The 24,286-nt window shown below is 38.7% G+C and overlaps 5 protein-coding genes across 6 annotated transcripts; 3 read left to right on the forward strand and 2 right to left on the reverse strand.

Moving 5' to 3' along the window:
* Positions 1–72: 72 nt before the first annotated feature.
* LOC103835648 (aldehyde dehydrogenase family 2 member B7, mitochondrial) lies at positions 73–2,977 on the forward strand. Its single transcript, XM_009111833.3, has 10 exons — positions 73–332; positions 562–699; positions 784–926; positions 1,003–1,156; positions 1,243–1,562; positions 1,656–1,829; positions 1,919–2,056; positions 2,142–2,279; positions 2,348–2,409; positions 2,483–2,977. Exons 1-10 carry the CDS (start codon positions 260–262, stop codon positions 2,754–2,756), a joined length of 1,614 nt encoding a protein of 537 aa, XP_009110081.2. The 5' UTR covers positions 73–259; the 3' UTR covers positions 2,757–2,977.
* LOC103835647 lies at positions 2,886–4,950 on the reverse strand. The gene is made up of 4 exons (XM_009111832.3): positions 4,135–4,950; positions 3,871–4,056; positions 3,694–3,785; positions 2,886–3,605 (listed from the first exon to the last, which is right to left on the reverse strand). Exons 1-4 carry the CDS (start codon positions 4,891–4,893, stop codon positions 3,032–3,034), a joined length of 1,611 nt encoding a protein of 536 aa, XP_009110080.2. The 5' UTR covers positions 4,894–4,950; the 3' UTR covers positions 2,886–3,031.
* Positions 4,951–6,935: 1,985 nt separating this feature from the next.
* Positions 6,936–10,416, reverse strand: LOC103835649 (extensin-2). The gene has a single exon (XM_033276636.1). It carries the CDS (start codon positions 9,902–9,904, stop codon positions 7,157–7,159), a length of 2,748 nt encoding a protein of 915 aa, XP_033132527.1. The 5' UTR covers positions 9,905–10,416; the 3' UTR covers positions 6,936–7,156.
* Positions 10,417–10,462: 46 nt separating this feature from the next.
* Positions 10,463–15,568, forward strand: LOC103835652. Of its 2 annotated transcripts, none has more exons than XM_033276656.1 (8): positions 10,463–14,086; positions 14,315–14,451; positions 14,532–14,630; positions 14,715–14,757; positions 14,838–14,872; positions 14,961–15,013; positions 15,149–15,200; positions 15,310–15,568. In XM_033276656.1, exons 2-8 carry the CDS (start codon positions 14,320–14,322, stop codon positions 15,367–15,369), a joined length of 474 nt encoding a protein of 157 aa, XP_033132547.1. In that variant the 5' UTR covers positions 10,463–14,086; positions 14,315–14,319; the 3' UTR covers positions 15,370–15,568. The 2 variants fall into 2 exon arrangements, with proteins under 2 accessions (XP_033132547.1, XP_018509365.2); XM_018653849.2 differs by having other exon boundaries at positions 10,468–14,086; positions 14,961–15,010.
* A 252-nt stretch (positions 15,569–15,820) lies between these two features.
* Positions 15,821–24,124, forward strand: LOC103835651. Its single transcript, XM_009111835.3, has 8 exons — positions 15,821–19,035; positions 19,351–19,445; positions 19,528–19,617; positions 22,775–22,817; positions 22,898–22,935; positions 23,029–23,078; positions 23,188–23,239; positions 23,349–24,124. Exons 2-8 carry the CDS (start codon positions 19,356–19,358, stop codon positions 23,406–23,408), a joined length of 423 nt encoding a protein of 140 aa, XP_009110083.1. The 5' UTR covers positions 15,821–19,035; positions 19,351–19,355; the 3' UTR covers positions 23,409–24,124.
* Positions 24,125–24,286: the final 162 nt, after the last annotated feature.

Here is a 24,286-nt window from a genome sequence, read left to right on the forward strand (position 1 = left end):
AACTTACAATAATTCCAAACATTATTGCACACCACATAAAATATATTATTTTATGCAAGTGGTCGCGAATAATGTTCCGACAACTGTTCTCTTTTGGTCTAACTGACCTGTGTGAACGGATAATATCAGATACTGTAGGTCTTAAAAGCGGTTCTTCCTACGTTTGCTATATAACGAAACCATACTAAGTCCTCCTTCAGAGCATACCCGATACAAAGAAGAGAGAAAGTCTTCACCGCGACTACTGTACTTAGTTTCCATGGCGTCAAGAAGAGTGTCCTCGCTTCTATCTCGCTCCCTCATCTCCTCCTCTTCTCTCTTCTCCCTTAGAGGTATACACCTATCCGATGCGATGATTCATTTTCTTAGGTTAATCGCAGATCCACTTTTTTTTTTATATATATCTTATCGGCTGATCCGGTCGGACTCAGAGGAACAGTCTAGATCCTCTCGAAAAATATCTATCTTTCTGTTTGTATTTTATATTTCCTGATTAATTGATTCGGTGATCTCCAAGATTTTTGGATTCTCTATCGATGTGATTTGAATGATTCTCTTCAGGTAAAGATCCTCTCCTGAACAGAGGAGCTCGCAGGTACAGCAACCTCGCTGCTTCTCTCGAAGACACCATCACTCCACCAGTGAAAGTCGAGCACACTCAGCTCCTAATCAACGGAAAGTTCGTTGATTCAGCCTCAGGTCAGAGATTCTTGGAATTGTAATGAAACTCAGTGAATATTATTATTGATGATTGTTACACTAATATTGAATAATGTATTACAGGAAAGACTTTCCCCACGTTGGATCCAAGAACTGGGGAAGTGATAGCTCAGGTGGCTGAGGGTGACGTGGAAGACGTGAACCGTGCGGTTGTAGCCGCGCGCAAGGCCTTTGACCAGGGTCCATGGCCTAGAATGACTGCTTATGTAATAAAAACGTTTCTTTTTCAACATCTATGCTTGTTGAGAGTGACTCTCACATGTTTGGATTCGTTTTCTTCAGGAGAGGTCGAAGATACTGTTTCGTTTCGCTGACTTGATTGAGAAACACAACGACGAGATTGCTGCTCTTGAGACTTGGGACAACGGGAAGCCTTATGAGCAGTCTGCCAATATTGAAGTTCCTATGCTTGCTAGAGTGTTCCGTTACTATGCTGGTGAGTTGAACAAAATCACTAATCTAATATTGTATGATTCTTTTTCTTGATCTCTTTAAAGATTTTGTGTGTTGTGAGTTTCTTAGGTTGGGCAGACAAGATCCATGGAATGACGGTTCCTGGAGACGGTTCCCACCACGTGCAGACGCTCCACGAGCCGATTGGAGTCGCTGGACAGATCATCCCATGGAACTTCCCTCTTCTCATGCTCTCGTGGAAGCTTGGACCAGCTTTAGCTTGCGGTAACACCGTTGTGCTCAAGACGGCTGAGCAGACTCCTCTCTCTGCTCTTCTTGTTGGAAGACTACTTCATGAGGCTGGACTTCCTGAAGGAGTTGTTAATATAGTTTCTGGATTTGGTCCTACCGCTGGTGCAGCCATTGCTAGTCACATGGACATTGACAAGGTTTAAAACATACACACCTTGAACAGACATTTTCAATAGTTTTAAAGATCTGCCTTCTATAGAATTTTCAGATAAATACTCTCTACTCTACAGGTTGCTTTCACCGGGTCTACTGATGTTGGAAAGATCATTCTTGAGTTGGCTTCAAAAAGTAACCTCAAGGCAGTGACTCTTGAGCTTGGAGGCAAGTCACCTTTCATTGTATGTGAAGATGCTGATGTGGATCAGGCCGTTGAGATGGCTCATTTCGCTCTCTTCTTTAACCAGGTGACTAACTTCACTCGGGAAAACAATGAATCTACAATCTTAAGAAGCAATAGCTTCCTGATAATAACCTCTTCTGGCTAACTCCGCAGGGACAATGCTGCTGTGCTGGCTCGCGTACATTTGTACATGAACGAGTGTATGATGAGTTTGTAGAGAAAGCTAAAGCTCGTGCAATCAACCGAGCTGTTGGAGATCCCTTCAAGTCAGGCATTGAGCAAGGTCCCCAGGTAGAGAAACAGTAACCATACTCTCAGTGAAAGACAGAAGAGCATTTCCACATTCCTAACTTGTTTGGAAAAAAAAACAAAACAGGTGGACTCAGAGCAGTTCGAGAAAATCCTGAAGTACATTAGACATGGAGTTGATAGTGGAGCCACCTTACAAGCTGGAGGTGACCGTCATGGTTCCAAGGGTTACTACATTCAACCCACTGTCTTCTCTGACGTCAAGGTAAGTAGAACATAATATATTACCCTTAAACAACAATTTCTTAGATGGTCCTGTATTGAACTTGGCAGGACGATATGCTCATAGCAAAAGACGAGATCTTCGGACCAGTTCAGACCATACTTAAGTTCAAGTACATATCCGAAATATCTCCTCTTGACATTTTTCTGATTTAACTTTACTAATGGCTGTTGATGTTTTCATAGGAATCTGGATGAGGTGATTGCAAGGGCGAACAACTCAAGATACGGTCTAGCTGCAGGAGTGTTCACACAGAATCTGGACACAGCGAATAGGCTGATGCGAGCGCTGAGGGTTGGAAGCGTTTGGATAAACTGTTTCGATGTGTTTGATGCAACAATCCCATTTGGAGGGTATAAGATGAGTGGCATTGGAAGAGAGAAAGGTATCTACAGTCTCAACAATTACTTGCAAGTCAAGGCTGTTGTCACTTCCATCAAGAACCCCGCTTGGCTCTAAACCGAACCTATCCCTCGAGGTTGGTTGGTTGGTTAATAATGGTTTTGCTTTGGGAAACCTGGAGTTGGTTTTATAGATTATGATGATAAATTTTACCTTCAGCACATTTTACACATAAAGAGCTATGTATGAATCATTTCTTGATATTGGGGAATAACCACTTTATGAATAAAACAATAATATTTCTATAAGCAGTGGAAACTAAAAAAAGCCTTTTCACAGTAGATGTGGGAACAATATTAAAAAAAAAATCTTATTATCTTCACTTTTATGATTCAAGGATTCTTCATTTTGATTCTGAGCTTTCTAGTGATCTGTGATGCTCTTGGATGTAGTTGCCGTCTAGTGTTATTATCAGCAGACTGTTCTGCTTCCACCCAGTTTACAACTTGGAGAATCAGAGACTGAGGAACCTTCTTAACATCTGCATCACCTGTGCCTTTACACTTCTTCATCCCTTTCTCTAGAGCCTTGTCTATAAACTCCATGAACCAGTTTGCAGCTTCTTTCTCTGTCTCTTTAGCCAACCTCGCTGTGTTTCCTAAGCCTGATGGATTCTTGTTCTCATCGTTTGACCTCAGTTGCTTGTGGTTTTGCTGCTGCTTCAGGGAAGTAGCTCTTCTCTTTGATGTAGTTTTCTCCTGATCAATAGAGTTGTGCTGGATCTCGTTAAGTATCAAAGACGTTGATCCATCCTCAGACTTGTTCTCACTGGCTGATGAAACAGCTGCTTCAATGGAAGAGATCTCTCTCATGGTTTCAGATATCTGTTTGTGAAACTCCAAGAACTTCTCGAAGCAGGCTGCAGGGCAATCAGGTTTTGCTGATTTGCTCAGATTGGCTAATGTCCTGTATTTTCACAAGAACTTTATCAGATTCTTATACTCAAAGACCATATGAGATCAAACAGACAGCAAAAGGAGATGGAGTTGTATACTTGAGATGACGAACAACTGTTTCAGTGACTGTAGCTTCTCTCAATGCCTGAAGAGCTATCTTCTGAGCCGTCTCCCTCTGCTGCATAGCTTCCTGTGCCACATCAAAAGACATCTCTCTTAAGTATCACCACACAAAAGTCTTAATACTACATTAAGTCACTAACAAACTGAATCACCTTGCTCAGTGTGCTGAGTCTTCCTGTTAGACTCCAACTCTTCTCTAGTTTCTCCACGTTACTATTCTTTGGAGAAGCCAATTTCGAAATAGACTTCGGAGCTTCTCTCTCCTCTTCCATCAAAGCAGCTGCAGCCGTTGCTCGTCTAGTACGTACACTCGGAGGCGGCGAGTTACTCTTCTTGGCCTGCAAAATCACCATTGTCAAAACAACCCTCACGCTCAAGCCAACAAAGCACACACTCAATAATATAAATGTACCTACAGAGGATTTAAAAGGACTAAGAAGAGCAGAAGAAACAGAGATCATCTTCGCCGTCGTCTCTCTATCGCAAACACTCCTACTCCTCGGAAACTTGGAGCTCGGCGGCACGACACAGCTCTTCCTCATCACCGAACCAGGACTCTCCCCTCTCAAATCCCCCATCTTTCCTCCATAAGAACACCTTACACCACCCCTCGTCATCGGAGACGCCGCCCCAAACCCAAACCTCCTCTGTTTCGCCACCGGAGTACACTGATCGAAATCCAAAGTCCCAGACTTTAACACAAAAGGAGACGCAACGTCACCGTTTTGGCCCCAAGACGCAGACTTTAACACAAAAGGAGACGCAACGTCGCCGTTTTGACCCCAAGACCCTCTCCTCTGCCTCTCCTTCCCTCTCGCGCTGACCTCGGGAGTCCCGAGCAGAGGATGCCTTCCCGGGATAGGCCTCGCGCCTTGCACGATCGGAACGGGGGTACCCGGATCGAGCCTGTCGACGTAGATGAACTGGCCGAGCTGCATCTTGTTGCTCAAAACGACGTCGTCTTGGTCGGAGGGGAGGGTGACGTAGATGGAGTGGGAAGAGTCGGAGAGTTTGATGAAGAAGCCCTGTTTCGGCAACAGATTCTTCTCGTCGAGATCGATCGGGACTATGTCAGTGACTTGGAGGAGAGAGCTTCTGTGCTCTCCCGTGGGTTTGACTCCGGTCTTCATGCCGTCGATTAGCTTCTGGAGGATCCCGGGTGCTAAGGCCGCCATTGATAAGGAGAGATTCAAGAAGGTTTAGATTTTGGAAAGATTTGATTTTTGATATGGGAGATTGAATTTGATGAGATTGAGAAAGTTAGGTTTTTATTTTTTTTTAACTAGGCGCGGAGAGCTAACGGCTACGATAATAAAAGCAAGTTTTTTTGAATGATAAAAAGGAAAAAGAGATTTGATGGGGTTGGAACGTTGTGAGTAACGGTCGAATTTGGTGTGGTGGGGACTGTCGTATGTGTATTGTATTCGTTGATTATTTTATTTGATTTGTACTATATATAGTTTATAGTTTGATTATTGGCAGGATCTTTTTGGGGGGGGTTTATACGCCTTCTTTTCTGATGCATTTGTTTAAATAATACTAAATCAATACTAAATAACAATGGGTTACTACTGACTATGGTTTCTCAAGAAGATTGAGAAATTGGTTTATATTTCGTTTGGATTTGTATGGAAAAGATTTCACCATGATTATCTTTCTACGTTTCTTTAAATACATTATTTGCATTAAATATTCTAAATCGAATTATTATTCAAAAGTACTACTTTGCAATTATTAAAACTTCTCTCTAATAAACTAAACAATATGTTAACTTTTGAGCTGATCTAGCATGCGTTAAATTTCTAATTTTTCTAGCTAAACTAGCACTTTTGAATAACAATTCATCTAATTTCTTGTTTTCAGAATTTAAATATTACAAATCACTATGAATTATTATTCTAGTTCTGTGTATTTAAATGTGAAACTGTGTTGTTTTATTTTATGGACGACCCCAAACACGCCCGATATATATATCTAACCGCCATTGTGTCTGGTCCGTATTAACCGCCATAATATCATCTTAGTTGTTGACCCTCGGAATCAGGAACCATTATCTGATTCGAACTTATCCTTCTTGTTTATTTGATTCATTCTTCTGTCTCTCTCCGATCTTAGCTTACCTTAGTTCCAAAATGAAGCTGCCGCTGAAAAGCCACGAGACCAGAGAAACCCCAGTACGTGAAGTGTACGATACAACCACTATCCCTGAACTCCTCCAACTGATCGATTCAATACTTGAGGAACTTCACCGATCACTCGGCATAACATCCGTTGAGGCAAACCAATCAGAGAAGAACCAGACGAGTACGGATGGTCCAGACCCGGTGGATAGCAAAAGGTTAAGCGAACCATTCTTCTTGAAAAAGATTTACTTGAGAACTCATCTGGTGATAGTACCAACAGAGCTTAAGGTGAAGATAGTGGAGTCCCTTCCGGGAGCGAGTCTCGCGAAGATGGCTTGCGTTTGCAGAGAGAGTCAGTGTATGGCATCGGGTAACGACTTGTGGAAACAGAAAATCTGGGAAGAAGCTAGGCATCTTCTTCTTGTTGGGAATGGAGGCAGGGGCTCGGTTAATTGGAAGGCGAAGTTTGCTAGTTTTTGGAGGCACTACCAACAGAAACTGTCCCCAGCTGTACAACGCGGACGAGAAACCTTAACGGACATTGACATGGCCATACGTATACACCAACCCTGTCGTTTTCCTCAGATCGTTAGGGACCCTGACCCTTTGGGATTGTCTAATGGTGATGATCACTTGCATGGTTCCGTCGGTATACACCGGGGACAAGAGAGGCTTGCCCGACGTCGTTTTAGTCCCGGAGGCAACTAGCTATTAAGTTCACAAATGTTAAAAGCTCAATGTTTGGGATGTTGCATTTAGATTTTATATGTTTTGAGAACTTATTGCCTCGTCTTCCTGATGTAAAACAATGTTGGGATTCATTGGCTTAGAACAGCTTGCGCTCAAGTTAAACTTATTTTTTTGTTTTAAAGGTTTTTTGGTAACTTTTGCGACCAACAGATGAATGTTCTTGTAACTAGATTTCCTGCGTCATAAAGTACAATTTTCAGATGTGCTTTTTTTTTTTGTAGAGACTCACGAGAACTATGAGAAACTGTGTTACCAGCGTAGCTTTATTAATCATGGTCATAAATATATAGACAATCCAGATAGCATAATAGTGGTAACATATAGCATAGATATTACAAATAATAAGGTAAAGAACACAATTTATAGAATTATAACAGGTTACATATGAATGAAAGGCAGCCCTCCCATAGGAATTACAAATGGAAACATGAATTTAAATGAAATTTCAATAGCCAAAGAATTCATATGAACCTTGAAAATTTAAAAAGAACGAGGAACAGAATAATAAAAAACATAGGACATCATATGAGACTTGATGTCTTATTTATGAGTTACATATACCAGGTTAATAATATGAAGGTGGGGGAGGAGATTTGTATTCAACTTTTGGTGAAGGAGAATATGTTGGTGGTGGTGGAGATGTGTAGCCATATGGTGGTGGAGGAGATTTGTATTCAACCTTTGGGGAAGGAGAGTAATAAGGAGGTGGAGGTGAAGAACTGTAGACATATGGTGGTGGAGGAGATTTGTATTGAACCTTCGGCGAAGGAGAGTAATATGGTGGTGGAGGTGGAGAACTGTAAACATATGGTGGTGGAGGAGATTTGTATTCAACCTTCGGAGAAGGAGAGTAATATGGTGGTGGAGGTGGAGAACTGTAGACATACGGTGGTGGAGGAGATTTGTATTCAACCTTCGGCGAAGGAGAGTAATAAGGTGGTGGAGGTGGAGAGCTGTAGACATACGGTGGTGGAGGAGATTTGTATTCAACCTTCGGCGAAGGAGAGTAATAAGGTGGTGGAGGTGGAGAGCTGTAGACATACGGTGGTGGAGGAGATTTGTATTCAACCTTCGGCGAAGGAGAGTAATAAGGTGGTGGAGGTGGAGAGCTGTAGACATACGGTGGTGGAGGAGATTTGTATTCAACCTTCGGCGAAGGAGAGTAATAAGGTGGTGGAGGTGGAGAGCTGTATACATACGGGGGCGGAGGAGATTTGTATTCAACCTTCGGAGAAGGAGAGTAATAAGGTGGTGGAGGTGGAGAGCTGTATACATACGGGGGCGGAGGAGATTTGTAATCAACCTTCGGAGAAGGTGAATAATATGGTGGTGGAGGTGGAGAGCTGTATACATATGGTGGTGGTGGAGATTTGTATTCAACCTTTGGAGAAGGTGAATAATATGGTGGTGGAGGTGGAGAGCTGTATACATATGGTGGTGGTGGAGACTTGTACTCTACTTTTGGAGAAGGAGAATAATATGGTGGTGGTGGAGAGTTGTAGACATATGGTGGTGGTGGAGATTTGTATGTTGTCTTAGGGGAAGGTGAGTAGTATGGTGGTGGGGGAGAGCTGTAGATATATGGTGGTGGTGGAGATTTGTAGGCGGGTTTAGGTGAAGGCGAGTAGTATGGTGGTGGTGGAGAGCTGTAGACATATGGTGGTGGTGGAGATTTATATGCGGGTTTAGGTGAAGGCGAGTAATAAGATGGGGGAGGTGGAGAATGGTAAACATATGGTGTTGGTGGAGATTTGTACTCAATCTTTGGAGAAGGAGAGTAGCATGGAGGAGGAGGTGGACAAACACATACATGTGGGTGTGGTGGAGATTTGTACACAACCTTAGGTGATGGTGAATAGTATGGTGGTGGTGGAGAGTTGTAAACATATGGCGGTGGGGGAGATTTGTATGCATGTTTAGGTGGAGGAGAATAGTAAGGTGGAGGTGGGGAGCTGTAGACATATGGTGGTGGTGGGGATTTGTATGCAGGCTTAGGAGAAGGCGAGTAATATGGTGGTGGTGGAGAACTGTAGACATATGGTGGTGGTGGAGATTTATATGTAGTTTTAGGAGAAGGAGAATAGTAAGGTGGAGGTGGGGAGCTGTAGACATATGGTGGTGGTGGGGATTTGTAAACATGCTTAGGCGAAGGCGAGTAGTACGGTGGTGGGGAAGAGTTGTAGACATATGGTGGTGGTGGAGATTTGTATGCATGTTTAGGTAAAGGCGTGTAGTACGGTGGTGGTGGAGAGCTGTAGACATATGGTGGGGGTGGAGATTTGTATGCGGGTTTAGGAGAAGGAGAGTAGTATGGTGGTGGTGGAGAACTGTAGACATATGGTGGTGGTGGAGATTTGTATGTGGGTTTGGGTGAAGGTGAGTAGTATGGTGGTGGAGGAGAGTTGTAAACATATGGAGGTGGTGGGGACTTGTATGTTGGTTTAGGTGAAGGCGAGTAATATGGTGGTGGAGGAGATTTGTAGTCAACCTTTGGAGAAGGTGAGTAATATGGTGGTGGTGGAGAATTATAAATGTATGAAGGTGGTGGAGATTTGTATGTGGGCTTTGGAGAAAGTGAATAGTATGGTGGTGGTGGTGAATTGTATACATACGGTGGTGGAGGAGACTTGTAATTTACTTTTGGAGAAGGAGAGTAGTACGGTGGTGGTGGCGGTGAGTTGTAAACATATGGGGGTGGTGGTGGAGAGCTATAGACGTAAGGAGGTGGTGGAGATTTGTAGTCTACTTTGGGAGAAGGTGAATAGTATGGTGGTGGTGGAGAGTTGTAAACATAAGGAGGTGGAGGAGATTTGTAATCCACTTTCGGAGAAGGTGAGTAATACGGCGGTGGTGGTGGTGAGTTGTAGAGGTATGGGGGTGGTGGTGGAGAGCTATAGACATAAGGAGGTGGTGGAGATTTATAATCAACTTTAGGAGAAGGTGAATAAGATGGTGGTGGTGGAGAGTTGTATACATAAGGAGGTGGTGGAGATTTGTAGTCTACCTTAGGAGAAGGTGCATAGTATGGTGGTGGTGGTGGAGAACTGTAGACATAAGGTGGTGGTAGAGACTTATAATCTACTTTAGGAGATGGCGAATAATGCGGTGGAAGTGGTGGAGAGGTGTATACATAAGGTGGTGGTGGTGATTTATAATCAACCTTTGGTGCAGGAGAATTGTACACTGGTGATGGTGGTGGTGGAGAGCTATATGTGTAGGGCTCATAAGAAGCAGCAACCATTGTTGCCATGATAACAAAACCAAGAGCATAAACGAGATGGGCTGAATGCCCCATCCCTGGAGAAGATGTCATTCGTATTTTGCTTGCTTCTTGAACGTTTTTTTTTTCTTTTTGTTTTGGTTTATGATTCTTCGTAACATGCGCATGCCTTTATATAGAGTATGGGTTATTACCATATTTTCTATATGTTTCGCTTGCAGCTCAGACTCAGTAATCATAGAGGCATGTCTGCGCCAATCTATCGCAATCGTGTAAGAACGTGCATCAAATGTCAACGATTCATTTTCTTATTTTTTACCTCAAGTTTTCGTGAAGAAAGATGCATATCATTGTTCAATTATTATGTCAACGACCCAACTAATTTGTTTCTTGGTCTTCTTAAGTTTTTTCTTTTCAACTTTTCTTATCCTTCCTGGTTGGAGAAACTAGTGGAAATATTCAAATCGGAACCAGTGTCATACATTCGATGTTAGTATTTATGTATTCCCATTGGATCTCAATGATTGATACTGACGTAGTTTGGTAACGTTTTGGAAAGTTTTTTTGGTAACTTTTGCGACCAACAGATGAATGTTATTGTAACTAGATTTCAGGCGTCGTTAATTCTATTACACAAATTTCGATGCATTAGCTGATGCTAGATGCATATCAGAATATATTTTACGTGAGTACGTAATATATTTATCGAATTTAATTTAGATATTAACAGGTGTGTAAATTTTTGTAAAAAATATATTTGAACTGTCATGATAATTTTAATAAAAAATCAAATTTTTTTATTTCTCTATTTTTTTTTTAAGATTTGTTATAAAGTACATCGAAGTTGAATTTTAGTAATCTAAATGTTTATTGTTTGGAAATCTTTTTTTCATGGTTTATTGTTTGGACATCTTATATCATTTATGTTGAAAAGCGTTTCCTATTTTATTTTTGTAAAAATCTCAGAATTTTGTTATTTAACTTTGTAAATTAAGTAGAGCGTCTCTTCGGAAGGACTCAGACCCGACTACCACTTGATCTTAGAAGATGGGCGTCGTAAAAAAAAAAACTTTGTAAATTAAGTTGAAAAGCGTCTATTTTAGCTTTTGCAAAAGTCTCGGATATCTGTTTTTCTCAAACTATATACTGTTTAAAATATTCATAATCTGAAGTACGAAAAAGGAGAAATTAAAATTGATAAAATAAATTAATAACTAAACGATTATAAAATAGACATTACCAAGGAAGAAAAATAGTAGATTTATAATATTGTGGGGTTAATTTGATTTTCAGCAAAAACATAATATGGTCAACAAGCTTATTTTACAATATTTTATCAGATTTTTTTTTTTTTTAAATACAAGCGAAAATTTGTTTTCTAAAAATTTATAGAAGTCACTTGACCCCTCTCTCCTAAACCTAACTCCGTCTTGAATTTACGTAAGACGAGATTTCTATATTGCTATAGGTATTTTTCTCTGTGTGCCCTAATATTTTTTGTATATGCAAATTGTATTAAAAACGATCTACACTTTCAATTAAGGTATTGAACTATTTAACCTTACAATCAATTGTAATTATATATATGTTAGATTGTTAGATCATCTGCTTAGTCATGGGGAGGAGGGCATGAAGGTAAGAACAGAGAAGAACCATAAGGTAAGAACAGAGAAGAAGTCTTTGAAAAGAAGACAAGAAATATAATTAAGTGTTGGTGGTCTAGGAATGGAGTGGTATATTGGAAAACATTTCCTTGGAATTGTCATGAGAATATCCCTTTGGGGACATCCTATAAATTTTCATGAAAATATTTGACACTGAAATAAAAAACAATGAAAAAGAAAGAAGGATGAGACGGGATAATTAGATGATTTTTTTAAAAAAAAATCTCACGAGAATTCTTTGACACATTTTGTCATTTATAGATTTGTTCAATTTTTTAAATTAAAATTAATTAAAATTATTAGCTAAAGAAAATAAATTAAATAATTATATTTTGTTGTCTTGAGATACTTGTAGGAAAGTGAGAAAGATTAGATCGTTTTTTACTATAGAGTTTTTTTCAAGTTATATATTAGATATTTTCTTAATTAAATAATAACTATATATATATATTCCCTATATATTAAAGAAAAACATTGTTATTTAATTTGTTCACACTATGTTCGCCATGTGGCCTCTCGAATACACTAACGTGTCATGTACAAAAAACTTCTTAACCAAATTCTATATAAATGTGTTCATAATATATATTATTTTACGTTTTTTTTGATATAAACTCACATACATGATTTTATGGGTTATACAAATGTTCTACATAAAAAGATAATTTGCAACAAATATCACTAATGAATATACCTATTTTATTTTTACTTAATTTGTATTTTAAGAATTTTATCTTTCATGTGTTATTTTGAACAAAAATGTATTTTAATGTTAATTAACGGTATCTTTATATATTTATCAACTATTTTTATATATTTTTACATACACATACATGTAGATGTGAGCAAGAATAGGATATTCGGGGTTTTAGAGATATTGTGATCCGATTTGTTTCGACCAAATAATCAATTATCCGATTCGATTCGATTCGTAGCTATCTAAATATTCGGTGCCCCGAATATCCGAAAAATTTTAGATGTTAACTGGTATATGATTCGATAAAAATAAATTAAAAATCTAAATAATATAAAATAATAAAATTTTATTACAAAAATAAAAAAGCCTATATACTTTTTGAATACTAATAAGTAATTTCATAAATTTAATAAATAAAAATATTGTAAGACTTATATAAAATCTAATATTTATATAACCTTATATATTTAATTTATTAAATATATGTATATATATATTCATATAACGGATCAGATCAGATATCCATTTTAAAAAATATTAGTATTTGTGATTTGCTTCGTTTTTTTACGGATATTGCATATTAGTATTTTCTTTGCTTCGTAGAGCTACGGATATCCATATTTTTTTGTTCGAATCAAGAAGGATAACAAGCGATGATTCTAATTCTCTTGGAAGTTGGAGTATTTTTTGTTGTTGTTTCCTTTCACTATCGATCAAATTATAATGAAATGATTTATCTTAATAATTTTTTTTTTCAATTATTTTCTAAATTTGATTTGATTTTTCATGCATTTATAAGTTCTAATATGAAACCATTGGTTCGACATCAGAAATGTCTAAAATTTATATAACATGAAACCAAAAAAATAATAATTATTTTTGGTTATCATCAAAAAACCAAAAACCTCAAGTATTTTAACCGAATAAACAAAATACATATTGATTTAGAATGGTAGTTATATTTTAGTAGATTACGATAACAGTAGAACATGTTTTTAATTTTAAAATAACACACAGACATAAAATAACAATCCAATCAAAGATAGAAAAATACATATATCCCTAATAGTAAATAGGTTAGAAATATATTACTCACTAAAGATATTTTTACTACTATATATTTTTGTCATTTTCCTATTGTGTATTATTTTTATCATACAAACTTTATTTGAATTGACTTTTAAGAACTAACTATTATTTAATATCTAACTGAAACATTTTAACTGATAACAAAAACACATTGCCTAGTATTAGTGGTCTTACCATATTAAATAAATATTAAATATACAAAGTGCCAAGCACTGCCAAAATATCCACTGTCGACTTGTTTTTAATAATAAGAGTCAAACGGTTCTTTCTTTCTTTCTACGCAAGGAACGATAAAAGGACTCATCAGTTATCATCTAATTTGTTGTTTTTTGGCTGAGTTCAGTCCAATAGAACCTAAAATGTTGAATCTAATTGTGTAAGATATAAAATGTTAAAACTGAAAGATGCATGGTGAGAATTGTTGATATTGAAATCTTTTTGCTCCATTATCTGATGATGTATTTGAATAAGAATTTATTAATTATGATAATTAGCGGTAAATCAACAAATCACAATGGAAATATCGGATTTGAAAGTCCGCTTAAACCAAGATTAAAGGGAAGTTGATAAATAATTAGAAGTCCGCTCGAGTAACAAACTTTTTGCGGGTCCTATAAAGTCCGCGAGTGTAACTAACTTCTTCACTCTCTTCACAAAGTCCCAGAGAGAGGGAGAGAGGTTCTCTTGGACGGCGATTCGTTAACGGACTTCATCCTCCTCCGCCTTCTTCAACTTCACTCTCCGCCGCGCTCGCTCACCGCTCCAGGCTCTTTCTCCGACTGTTCGCTCCGCGGCTTCGTTGTTTCTCACGTGAAGAAACTAACGGTTCGATTTTCTTTAATTTACGATCGCTCTCGTACTTTCGTCTTCTTTCTCGTACTACTCGCTGGATTCGTTTGCTTTAGAGATGTTCTCGTAGCTGTTGATCTTGCATCGTTTACAATCGCTAGAAAGATTTAGGAATCGGATAGTCTCGTAACGTTGTCGTCTCTCGTTATGAAGTTTGATTAGTGTTTTGATCTGATTAAGCTTGTGATTCTATGCATGGATTAGGCAAAATGTGTTCATCAGGACCGGGATCGCCTCTGGTTGCGAAAGATGACGAGCTTCCTGAGAATCCAATCGGTAAAGAAGAAGAGTCAACCGAAGAGTCAATCGATGAACTCAACTCAACCGAAGAAAACGACTCGGTAAATCTAAAGATTACTCCAACTTTTACTTTCGTTAATTGCAATAGTGAATGTGGATTAATTAGAGTTTGTTTCTTCAGGGCGATGAAGCTGCTAGTGCTGTGAATCCTTTGTCCAGCGATGCTGCTCAGATACTCCCATTGCTACAGAATCTCCTACTCAACAATGACATCCAGAGGGTATAATCTCCATTCATATATGTTGTTTCTAGATTATTCTTTCTGGTTGTTGTACACTATCTTCTTTCATATGTGCTTTGGCAGGAGAGGTTAACCGGATTGTTTCAACTCTATGCTCCAGCTGCTGGTAATCTTTCATGTTCATACTCTCTTGCATCTGCTTTTGTTTACATGTTGATTGATTATGATCTTCATTTTTAACGGAAGACACAAACGCAAACGTGAATACCGAAGCCCAGCAGGTTGAGTTTTGCTTCTCATTTTGCTAATGACGTTATATATAGAGAGGACAGAGTATTAAGAGTCTTTTAAGTTTGTGGAAATTCACAGACGGAATGGGAGGCAGCTCTATCTTCTCAGCTTCAGTTCTTGGAGCAGAGGTAGTAGTAAAGATTTTTTTTTTTTTTTTTTTTTGAACAACAAGGTAGTAGTAAAGATAAACACTCCAATTTTGATATTTTTTTGTTTACGGTTGGGAAACTTTGATTTGATTGTTCCAATGGTTTCAAATGATGCAGTGTGCAGATGCTTGAAGAGGAGCTTGAGAATCAGAAGAAACTAAACGCTCAGGTATTGTGATGTGCACATACGTATAGCCACACTCACCCACCATTGATCTTCATTTTTTCAGATTACCATTAGCGTTTATGTATGAATATGGTTCATGTAATGGTTGCAGCTAGAAGAACAGATCAAGCGCTTGACGACGACGAGCAGTGATCCAGAAAGGCAGGATTGACTTTGCGCTCCATCTTGAAGGAGGAGGCATATGCACCACTCTCTTTGCATTCTTTTCTTTTTACTCTCTTAGAAAACGTTATGGACTGATAAAGCGCTGTAGTTGATGATCCATTCTTTGATTGAACAGTTTACAAGTTTACTCTAGTCATATAGAATGACTCTCTCTTTTGTATATAAATAATACTGAAACTTTACTAGCTCTTGAAACAAAGGGGAAGAAGAAGTGATTTTAATCGTTCCTTTTTGGTTGAACTGTTCAGTTAAGAAAATTGTGACTAGAGAATGTGATTTATTACTATTAGGTTGTTTATTATACAGTTCAAACAAACATATAATACATACCTCTCGATACCAAGCTGCAGCTTGCAGCCTTGCACACAGCATTTTTCCTTTGGTTACATAAACATATACACACACTCTTCCTCCACCCACCCTCGCCATTCTTTCATACTCAATTTAATTTTATATCTGAATCAGTCTTTCATCTATCTTAAGATTCCTCAAGCCATGCATAACATGCATGTTAGTAACCGGAAGCATACCCCTTTTGTCCCCACAGTTGTTGGTTTATAGTTTCTAAGAGCATTAGACCATCAGCATTGGTAAACCTCACTTTTCGATTCCCAATGCTCCTATTATTACTATTTTAATTTCGTTTTTCGATTTATTTAAAAAAAAAAAAATTAATATTCATCCAATTGCGGGCCGCCGCGTGGCGTGGGACCCGCATAACAGTTATGATACGGGGTCTTCTCAGCGACCTCGCACGACGCGGGTTCAACACTATTGAAATATTTTAATATTTTTTTTTTTGTGAAAAACTGTGTAAACTTTTGCTATAATCCTTCAATGCTGATGCTCTTAGCAGCAACATAATCTCTCATCCAAGTACCTAATGTATATAATATTAGTAAAATTTATTGTTTCAACAAAAAATTTAAATATTATGAAACCAAACTAATCAGATAATAATTACAAGTGTAGAAGTAGTACCTAAACTTAGTGGAAGAGTCTCCTTATAACGAGACGTCTCTCTTTTTTTCCCTTCTTCTCTTCTCTCATACTTTTCTACTAGGATAAGACCTGCGCATTTCTATTAGGATAAGACCTGCGCAAGCGCAGGATGAGTTTATAAAATTAAAATATAAAACATATGGTTTTGACAAAGTAAACATTTATATATAACTTTGGGTTGTTTATGTAATCATCTATACATTGGATGGAGAAGTGTGTATCAAAAATTAGAATTTCTTATGAGGCCAATTTATTTGGATATTTTAAAGTCATACTAATAAAAGTATTTTCTATTTTCTTTTATTAACTTATAGATGATTAAGATTTGAATATAATCAAAATTTAGTATAAGAATTTGGAACGCTCACATTAATTTTTTATTTAATAAAATGGAAATCCCTATAAAAAATACAGATTGGGTTAACTTAAAATTAGTAAATAAGATACTTATGGGCCATATCAAGACAACAAACAATTGACAAACCCGATTTTTAAATTAATATGGAGACGACATTTTTTTTGCTTTAAATCTGAAGCTGAGTAGATAGTTCGAAAAATGATTGTTTCGTTTGAGAACAAACCCTAGTTTATATAGTACTCCTAAGTCTTGATGCAAAAGCTATGCGTTATCGCCAAGTAAAAGATACGGAGGATCTCTGAATATAAAAATGAGAAAATTTCGGAATAAATGATTCATAATTCACTCTTACATTATAGGAAACTTTCATTTAGTCAAAAATATCTAATGAGGATGCAATTAAATCTTAAGATACATCCCACATTACTTTAGCTCATGAATAAAATCGAGCTTGGGAACCAAGTTTTGTCCTTATTATTAACGTTCCTTTTACTGTGAAACTAACAAATCCCCTATAATGTGTGATCATTATTATTCATTTTGCATTCCTTTTATGGAGATTTTGGAATATTCCAAATTAAGAGCAAATTAATTACATATCCCATAGATCACGCATGTACCCAATTTTTTTACATTTATACATGTTTCCTTTTTTTGTCAGCCATATACGAATCACCTGTATACCATATCCCGTAAGTCATGTATGTACCCATTATTATTATCACATAAAAGTTCAAGGACAACTAATGTAGACAACTCTTAAAAATTGAAAACCAAATTAAAAACATCGAGTCAAATTGATATAAGTAAACCGCAAGGTAATTTGTTTTTGTTCCGACGGATTAAACCAATTGTTGTATTAGAGATGTAATTGATCAAACGAAAGGCTGAAACAGATGGTGATATATTTAGTTACACCTTCGGTGCTGGCTGGAAATCTATAATGCCTGGAATAACCATTTTATCACCATAGTAATGCATCAATTGTTTTAGCTTCTACTCCAAATATAAATGGCTGAAATAGTCGAAGATTGAATGTTGGAGCTCTGGCACATGATACCCATTTGATAGAACAATAAAACAAATTTGTCTTTTTGTAGACAAAGGTAGTTTGGGATGCAAGGAATCAACATTAGCTGACAATGGTGTTGGTCTGTGAAGTAAATAGAGAACCGAGTTGGTATGTTCCAATAAATTAACACAGAACAATCTTTATAGTTGAAAATGGTATCGGTGGGATCAAATAAAGTGAGAACCGAGTTGGTTAGCTTGAAAGTGGTGAAATAAATAGAGAACCGAGTTGGTACGTTCCAACAAATTGTCGGTGTGTAAAAGTGATTGTAGGACAATATGGATATTATTTAAATCATGTCGGACGAAATACTTAAGCCAATGGCATTTGATGTAAATTTTCTAGTAATGAAAGGGCATTCAAATAACTTGGCTGAGAATGACTGTAAGCATGACACATCATCAAAATGGCAGTCTTGTAAATAAAGTACAAAATAAAGGTTAGTCTTAAAAAATGATTCTCTATTAATACGAAAGGGATTTTATTTAGTATTTTAACTTGGAAAACTTTTATCCATTTTTGCTCAATTTTATAAGATATTTTCACTAAAACTTAAAAAGAGAGAAATATTTTAAGATAACAGTAAAACATGTTTTTATTTTTAAAATAATACACAAAAATATAAAATAGCAATTCCTTAATATGACACTTAATATGAAACATATAGAATATCATCTAATTTATTCTTTTTTTGCTGAGTCCAATAGACTGTTAAATCTAATTGTATCAGAGATATATACTACAAATAATTATTATAAATTTAAATGTGATACGAGTGATTATAATTTAGAACTGAAAGATGCCAGGCCAGGATTAATGTTGATATTTGAAATCTTATTGTAATTATTTTTCCCTCCATTATCTAATGATGTATTTGAAGAATACTTTAGCAGTTATGATATAATTAGAGGTAAATCCACAACAGATGTATCGGATTTCAAAGTCCGCTAAAACCCAGATTAAAGGTTAATTAGAAGTCCGCGCAACGAGTAACAAACTTTTTGGGGGTCCTATAAAGTCCGCGACTCTAACTAACTTTTTCACTCTCTTCACAAAGTCCCAGAGAGAGAGAGATTCTCTTCGACGGCGATTCGCTTGCGGACTTCATCCTCCTCCGCCTTCTTCCACTTCACTCTCCGCCGCGCTCGCTCACCGCTCCAGGCTCTTTCTCCGACTGTTCGCTCCGCGGCTTCGTTGTTTCTCAAGTGAAGAAACTAACGGTTCGATTTTCTTTAATTTACGATCGCTCTCGTACTTTCGTCTTCTTTCTCGTCGTATCGCTGATCGTAACTACTCAGTGGATTCGTTTGCTTTAGAGATGTTCTCGTAGTTGTTGATCTTGTATCGTTTACAATCGCTAGAAAGATTTAGGAACGCAGTGAAGTTTCGTTTTCTTTTGGAATCGGATAGTCTCGTAACGTTATCGTCTCTGTAGATGAACTTCATATTGCGTTGTTAATTAAGGTTATTGTATATGAAGTTTGATTAGCGTTTTGATCTGATTAAGCTTGTGATTCTATGCATGCATGGATTAGGCAAAATGTGTTCATCAGGAACGGGATCGCCTGAGAATCCAATCGGTGAAGAAGAAGAGTCACTTGAACTCAACTCGACTGAAGAAATCGACTCGGTATAATCTAAAGATTACTCCAACTTTTTTACTTTCTTTAATTGCAATATTGACTGTGATTAATTAGAGTTTGTTTCTTCAGGGCGATGAAGCTGCGAATCCTATGACTAGCGATGCAGCTCAGATCCTCCCATTGCTACAGAATCTCCTGCTCAACAATGACATCCAGAGGGTATAATAATTTTTCCACTCACTACTCATAGAATGTTGTTTCTTTTTTTTTTGAAACACTCATTCATTAACTAAGAGGAAACGAGTTAGTTGGGGGTAGTAACTACTCCACCAACCCTTAATACATTGGCTACAGCTAAAGCATGCTTTGCCATAATGTCAGCCTGAACATTTTGATCGCGAGGGATCCAGGCAAAAGAAACGAATTCCAAATCATCAACAAGAGAGAGGATATCAGAAACAATTCCATAGAGATCCGGAGAGAAACTCCCCGATCGGACTTCCTTCACTAGTTGCAGAGAATCAGACTCAAAGCAAACTGAACTCAATCCTTCTTCCTTCGCCATTTTCACCGCCTCGAGGAGAGCGAGCCCTTCCGCCATTAGAGTCGAGCTCACAAAAACTGCACTCAAACTAGAAGATCTCGTACCTGCAGGTGACAACAAGAACAAGCCCAAACCAGCATTTGTTCCTCTCATATTCCAAGCAGCGTCAGACCTTATTGTACTCGCACCCAAGGGAGGGGAGGGAGTAGGAACTCGGATAATCTTTTTAACAGGTTCCTTCTGCTGCTTGTTTAAACTCCATTCTCTGGCTAGTCGTATTGCTTTAGTTAAGGTTTCCTCCGCTGAGGCAGAGCTCCCTTCAAACACAAACTTGTTGCGTTCCTTCCAAATGCTCCACAGGATCCATGGAGCTAGAGAACCCGAGGTGATTCCCGATGGAGGTAAGCAAGTTTTAGAGCACAGATCAGACCACAAACCCGCCAAATCTAGCATTCCACTGTAATCCGTCGTCGATGAGAAAGGGGCCAGCTGCCAAACCTTCCTCGCAAAAGGACAATGAAAGCACAGATGAATAATAGATTCAGCTTCACCACATCGCTTACAAGCAGAGTCAACTGGAATATGTCGCGCTAAGAGTCTTTCACCCACTGGTATGGCTCCTTTCAGCAGCTTCCACGAAAACATCTTCACTTTAGGTGCGCAATCTAAGCTCCAAACTTCTTTCTTCCAGTTAAATCCACCACCATTAAGAGTCCCTGGAAGGAAATCTTCATCATCCACCGCACTGTAGTAGCCCGACTTGACTGAATACTCCCCAGTTTTAGTTCCGAGCCAAATGATCCTGTCCGGAGCCCCGGTTTTACTTGGTTTAATACCCTGAATAGCTTCCTCATACGCAGGCAGGAGCTGTTGGATTTTCTGCAAATCCCACTCCCCCGAGCCCGATATCAAGAGGTCAGAGACTGTCATCTCGAGGCATCTTTCCTCCGGGGGTCCCATTGGTCTGGTTTGATGAGATCGACTTAACCACGGGTCATCCCAGACTTTGATGGACTGTCCATCTCCAACCACCCAGCCAAGCTTTTGAGCCAATAAATCGCGTCCCACCAAGACACTCCGCCAACCATGTGACATGTTTGAGGTTCCGGTGGCTAGTAGGATGTTATTTTCCGGGCTATATTTCCCAAGTAGCACTTTCCCCAACAGACAGTCAGGGTTTTGGAGTAGGCGCCATCCTGTTTTTGCAAGGAGGGCCGCGTTGTAGTCTTGGAAATCACGAAATCCGAGTCCTCCGAGAGCCTTTGGTTTAGCCATATCTGTCCAAGAAATCCACGCCATCTTCTTCGTCTCTGGGTTGTTGTCCCACCAGAAGCGGGTGACTGTCGATTGAATACGTTTGCATAGGAAGACTGGTAACTCGAAGTACGTCATGGAATAGGAGGGAACCGCCGAGAGAACGCTTTGTAGCATTACCATTTTACCCGCAGAGGAGAGGAATTTATTTGACCAGCCTTGAGCTTTCTGATTAATCTTGTCAACTATAGAGGAGAAAATGTCCCGCTTTTTCCGTCCAAAGTGCTCCGGTAAGCCGAGATATTTCCCCGTTCCTCCCTCTTTTTGGATTAGAAGTTCTTCTTTGATCAAACGTTTAAGGGACGCCGGGGGTTTTTCGGGAGAAAGTGATGGCAGACTTTTCTTTGCTAATGGCCTGACCCGAAGCATTCTCGTACATGTCCAAGATACTCGTAAGAGCCGCACAGTTCTCCCGATTAGCATCAAGGAAAAACATTGTATCATCCGCAAAAAGGAGATGGTTGATACGAGGGCAGGTCCGAGCTACCCGAAGCCCTTGCAAAGAACCATCCTCCTGCGCTCTGTTACATAAACCCGTGAGGACCTCGCTACACATAATAAATATGTAAGGAGAGAGGGGGTCTCCTTGACGGATTCCCCTGCTCGGTACTACCTTCCCTCTAGGCAAGCCGTTAATGAGGAAGGAGTATGTCACAGAATCGATACATTGCATAATGCAGCTGACAAAAGTTTGGTGGAATCCCAACCGAAGCATAACGAGGGAGATGAATTCCCACTCAAGGCGGTCATACGCCTTGCTCATATCTGTTTTAACCGCCATTGCACATCTCTGTTCCGCCTTGGACGTCTTGAGATAATGTAACACCTCATGAGTAATCAAGATGTTATCTCCTATTGCGTGACCCGACACAAAAGCGGACTGATTTTCCGATATCAGCTTTCCCATGAGAGGTTGAAGCCGACGGGTAAGGAGCTTAGAGAAAAATTTGTAATAAACATTACACAAAGCGATCAGTCTATAGTCCGAGACCTTTTGCGGGTTGGTGATCTTGGGAATTAGGCGGATGTTGGTTTCATTAATGTTCTCTGGTAGAGGCTCGCCCCTGAAGAATCCTTGTACTTCTGTCACAATATCCGGACCGACGTCATCCCAGTGGGTATGGAAGAAGCCTGCCGAGAAACCATCGGGGCCCGGAGCTTTCTCTGCATTGATTGAGAAAGCAGCCTCTCGGATTTCCCATTCCGATGGTACAGCAGTAAGGACATCGTTCTCCTCATTAGAGACTATTGGCCGAAGTGCATAATGGACGGTCTCTTCTCTTTCTCCCGGTAAGGAGGAGAACATCTTCTGGAAATACTTTCCAATCACTTCAATAATCTCATCCTCCTTAAACACTGCTTGCCCATCCTCATTCTCAATCACCGAGAAAGAATTCAAGCGTTTCCTGTTCTTTGTGGCCGCGTGGAAGAATCCGGTATTGCGGTACGTTTGTTTCTACATTCTTCTTTCTGGTTGTTGTACGTTTGTACACTATCTTCTTTCATGTGCTTTGGCAGGAGAGGTTAACCGGATTGTTTCAACTCTTTGCTCCAGCTGCTGGTAATCTTTCATGTTCATATATTTATTGCATCTGCTCTGGTTTACAAGTTGATTTTGATTATGATCTTCATTTTTAACAGAAGACACAAACGCAAACGTGAATACCGAAGACGAGCAGGTTGAGTTTTGCTTCTCATTTTGCTAATGACATTATGTATAGAGAGGAAGTTGGTGTGAGGACAGAGTATTAAGAGTCTTTTTAAGTTCACAGACAGCAAGGGAGGCAGCTCTATCTTCTCAGGTTCATTTCTTGGAGCAGAGGTAGTACTAAAGATAAAACTCCACTTTTGATTTTTTTTTTTTTACGGTACTTCCAAAATTAATTTGGGAAACTTTGATTTGATTGTTCCAATGGTTTCAAATGATGCAGGGTGCAGATGCTTGAAGAGGAGCTTGAGAATCAGAAGAAACTAAACGCTCAGGTATTGTGATGTGCACATACGTATAGCCACACTCACCCACCATTGATCTTCATTTTTACAGATTACCATTAGCGTTTATATATGATGATGGTTCATGAAATGGTTGCAGCTAGAAGAACAGATCAAGCGCTTGACGACGACGAGCAGTGATCCAGAAAGGCAGGATTGACTTTGGGCTCCATCTTGACGGAGGCATATGCACCACTCTCTTTGCACTCTTTTTTTTACTCTCTTAAAAAACGTTATGGAGAGATAAACCGCTTTGGTTGATGATCCATTCTTTGATTGATCAGTTTACAAGTTTCCTCTAGTCATATAGAATGACTCCCTCTTTTTGTATATAAATAATACTGAAACTTTACTAGCTTTTGAAACAAAGTGGAAGAAGAAATGATTTTAATCCTTCATTTTTTGCTTGACATGTCTACGTAAATGATTAGAGAATGTGATTTCTTGTTAGGCAATCAACACAAACATATTAATACCTCTCGATACCTACTCCACATTCATGTAACTAATGAAAATCAAGCTTTCTTAATCATGGGCATATTCAATTCATTATGTATCTGAATCAATTTGTCATCTATCTTAAGCTTCTCCAAACCATGCATAACATGCATCTTAGTAACCGGAAGCATCCCCAAACCGAAATAACCAGACCGACTCTATTTAAAGTAATAACCAACCACTAATTATAATCGGCTCATAGGCCCATTAATTACAGATCTAATAAGTCCATGATGCTTGGCCGTCACGTCGCTCTCCTACCTACACCTTTTAAATAACAAAACGTTTAATCTTTTATTCAACAAAGGCATCTATACATTTTTGGACTCTTTTGCGCACTTAATTTTTTAGTTAATGAAAAAATTAAAAAAAAAAAAATCAATGACTGAGTTTGAGTTGCAAACTTGCAAACCAGAGTCGAATTTTGATCGTCTTGCAGTGGATACTGGTTAGGGGCTTCACCTTCACGGGATCGGTTGCGGCAAGCGAGAGACACGACTCGAAAGCAATGTCCGGCCGATTTTGCGCACATGCTTTAAC

This window comes from Brassica rapa, chromosome A08, assembly GCF_000309985.2.
Source record: "Brassica rapa cultivar Chiifu-401-42 chromosome A08, CAAS_Brap_v3.01, whole genome shotgun sequence".
NCBI lineage: Eukaryota > Viridiplantae > Streptophyta > Magnoliopsida > Brassicales > Brassicaceae > Brassica > Brassica rapa.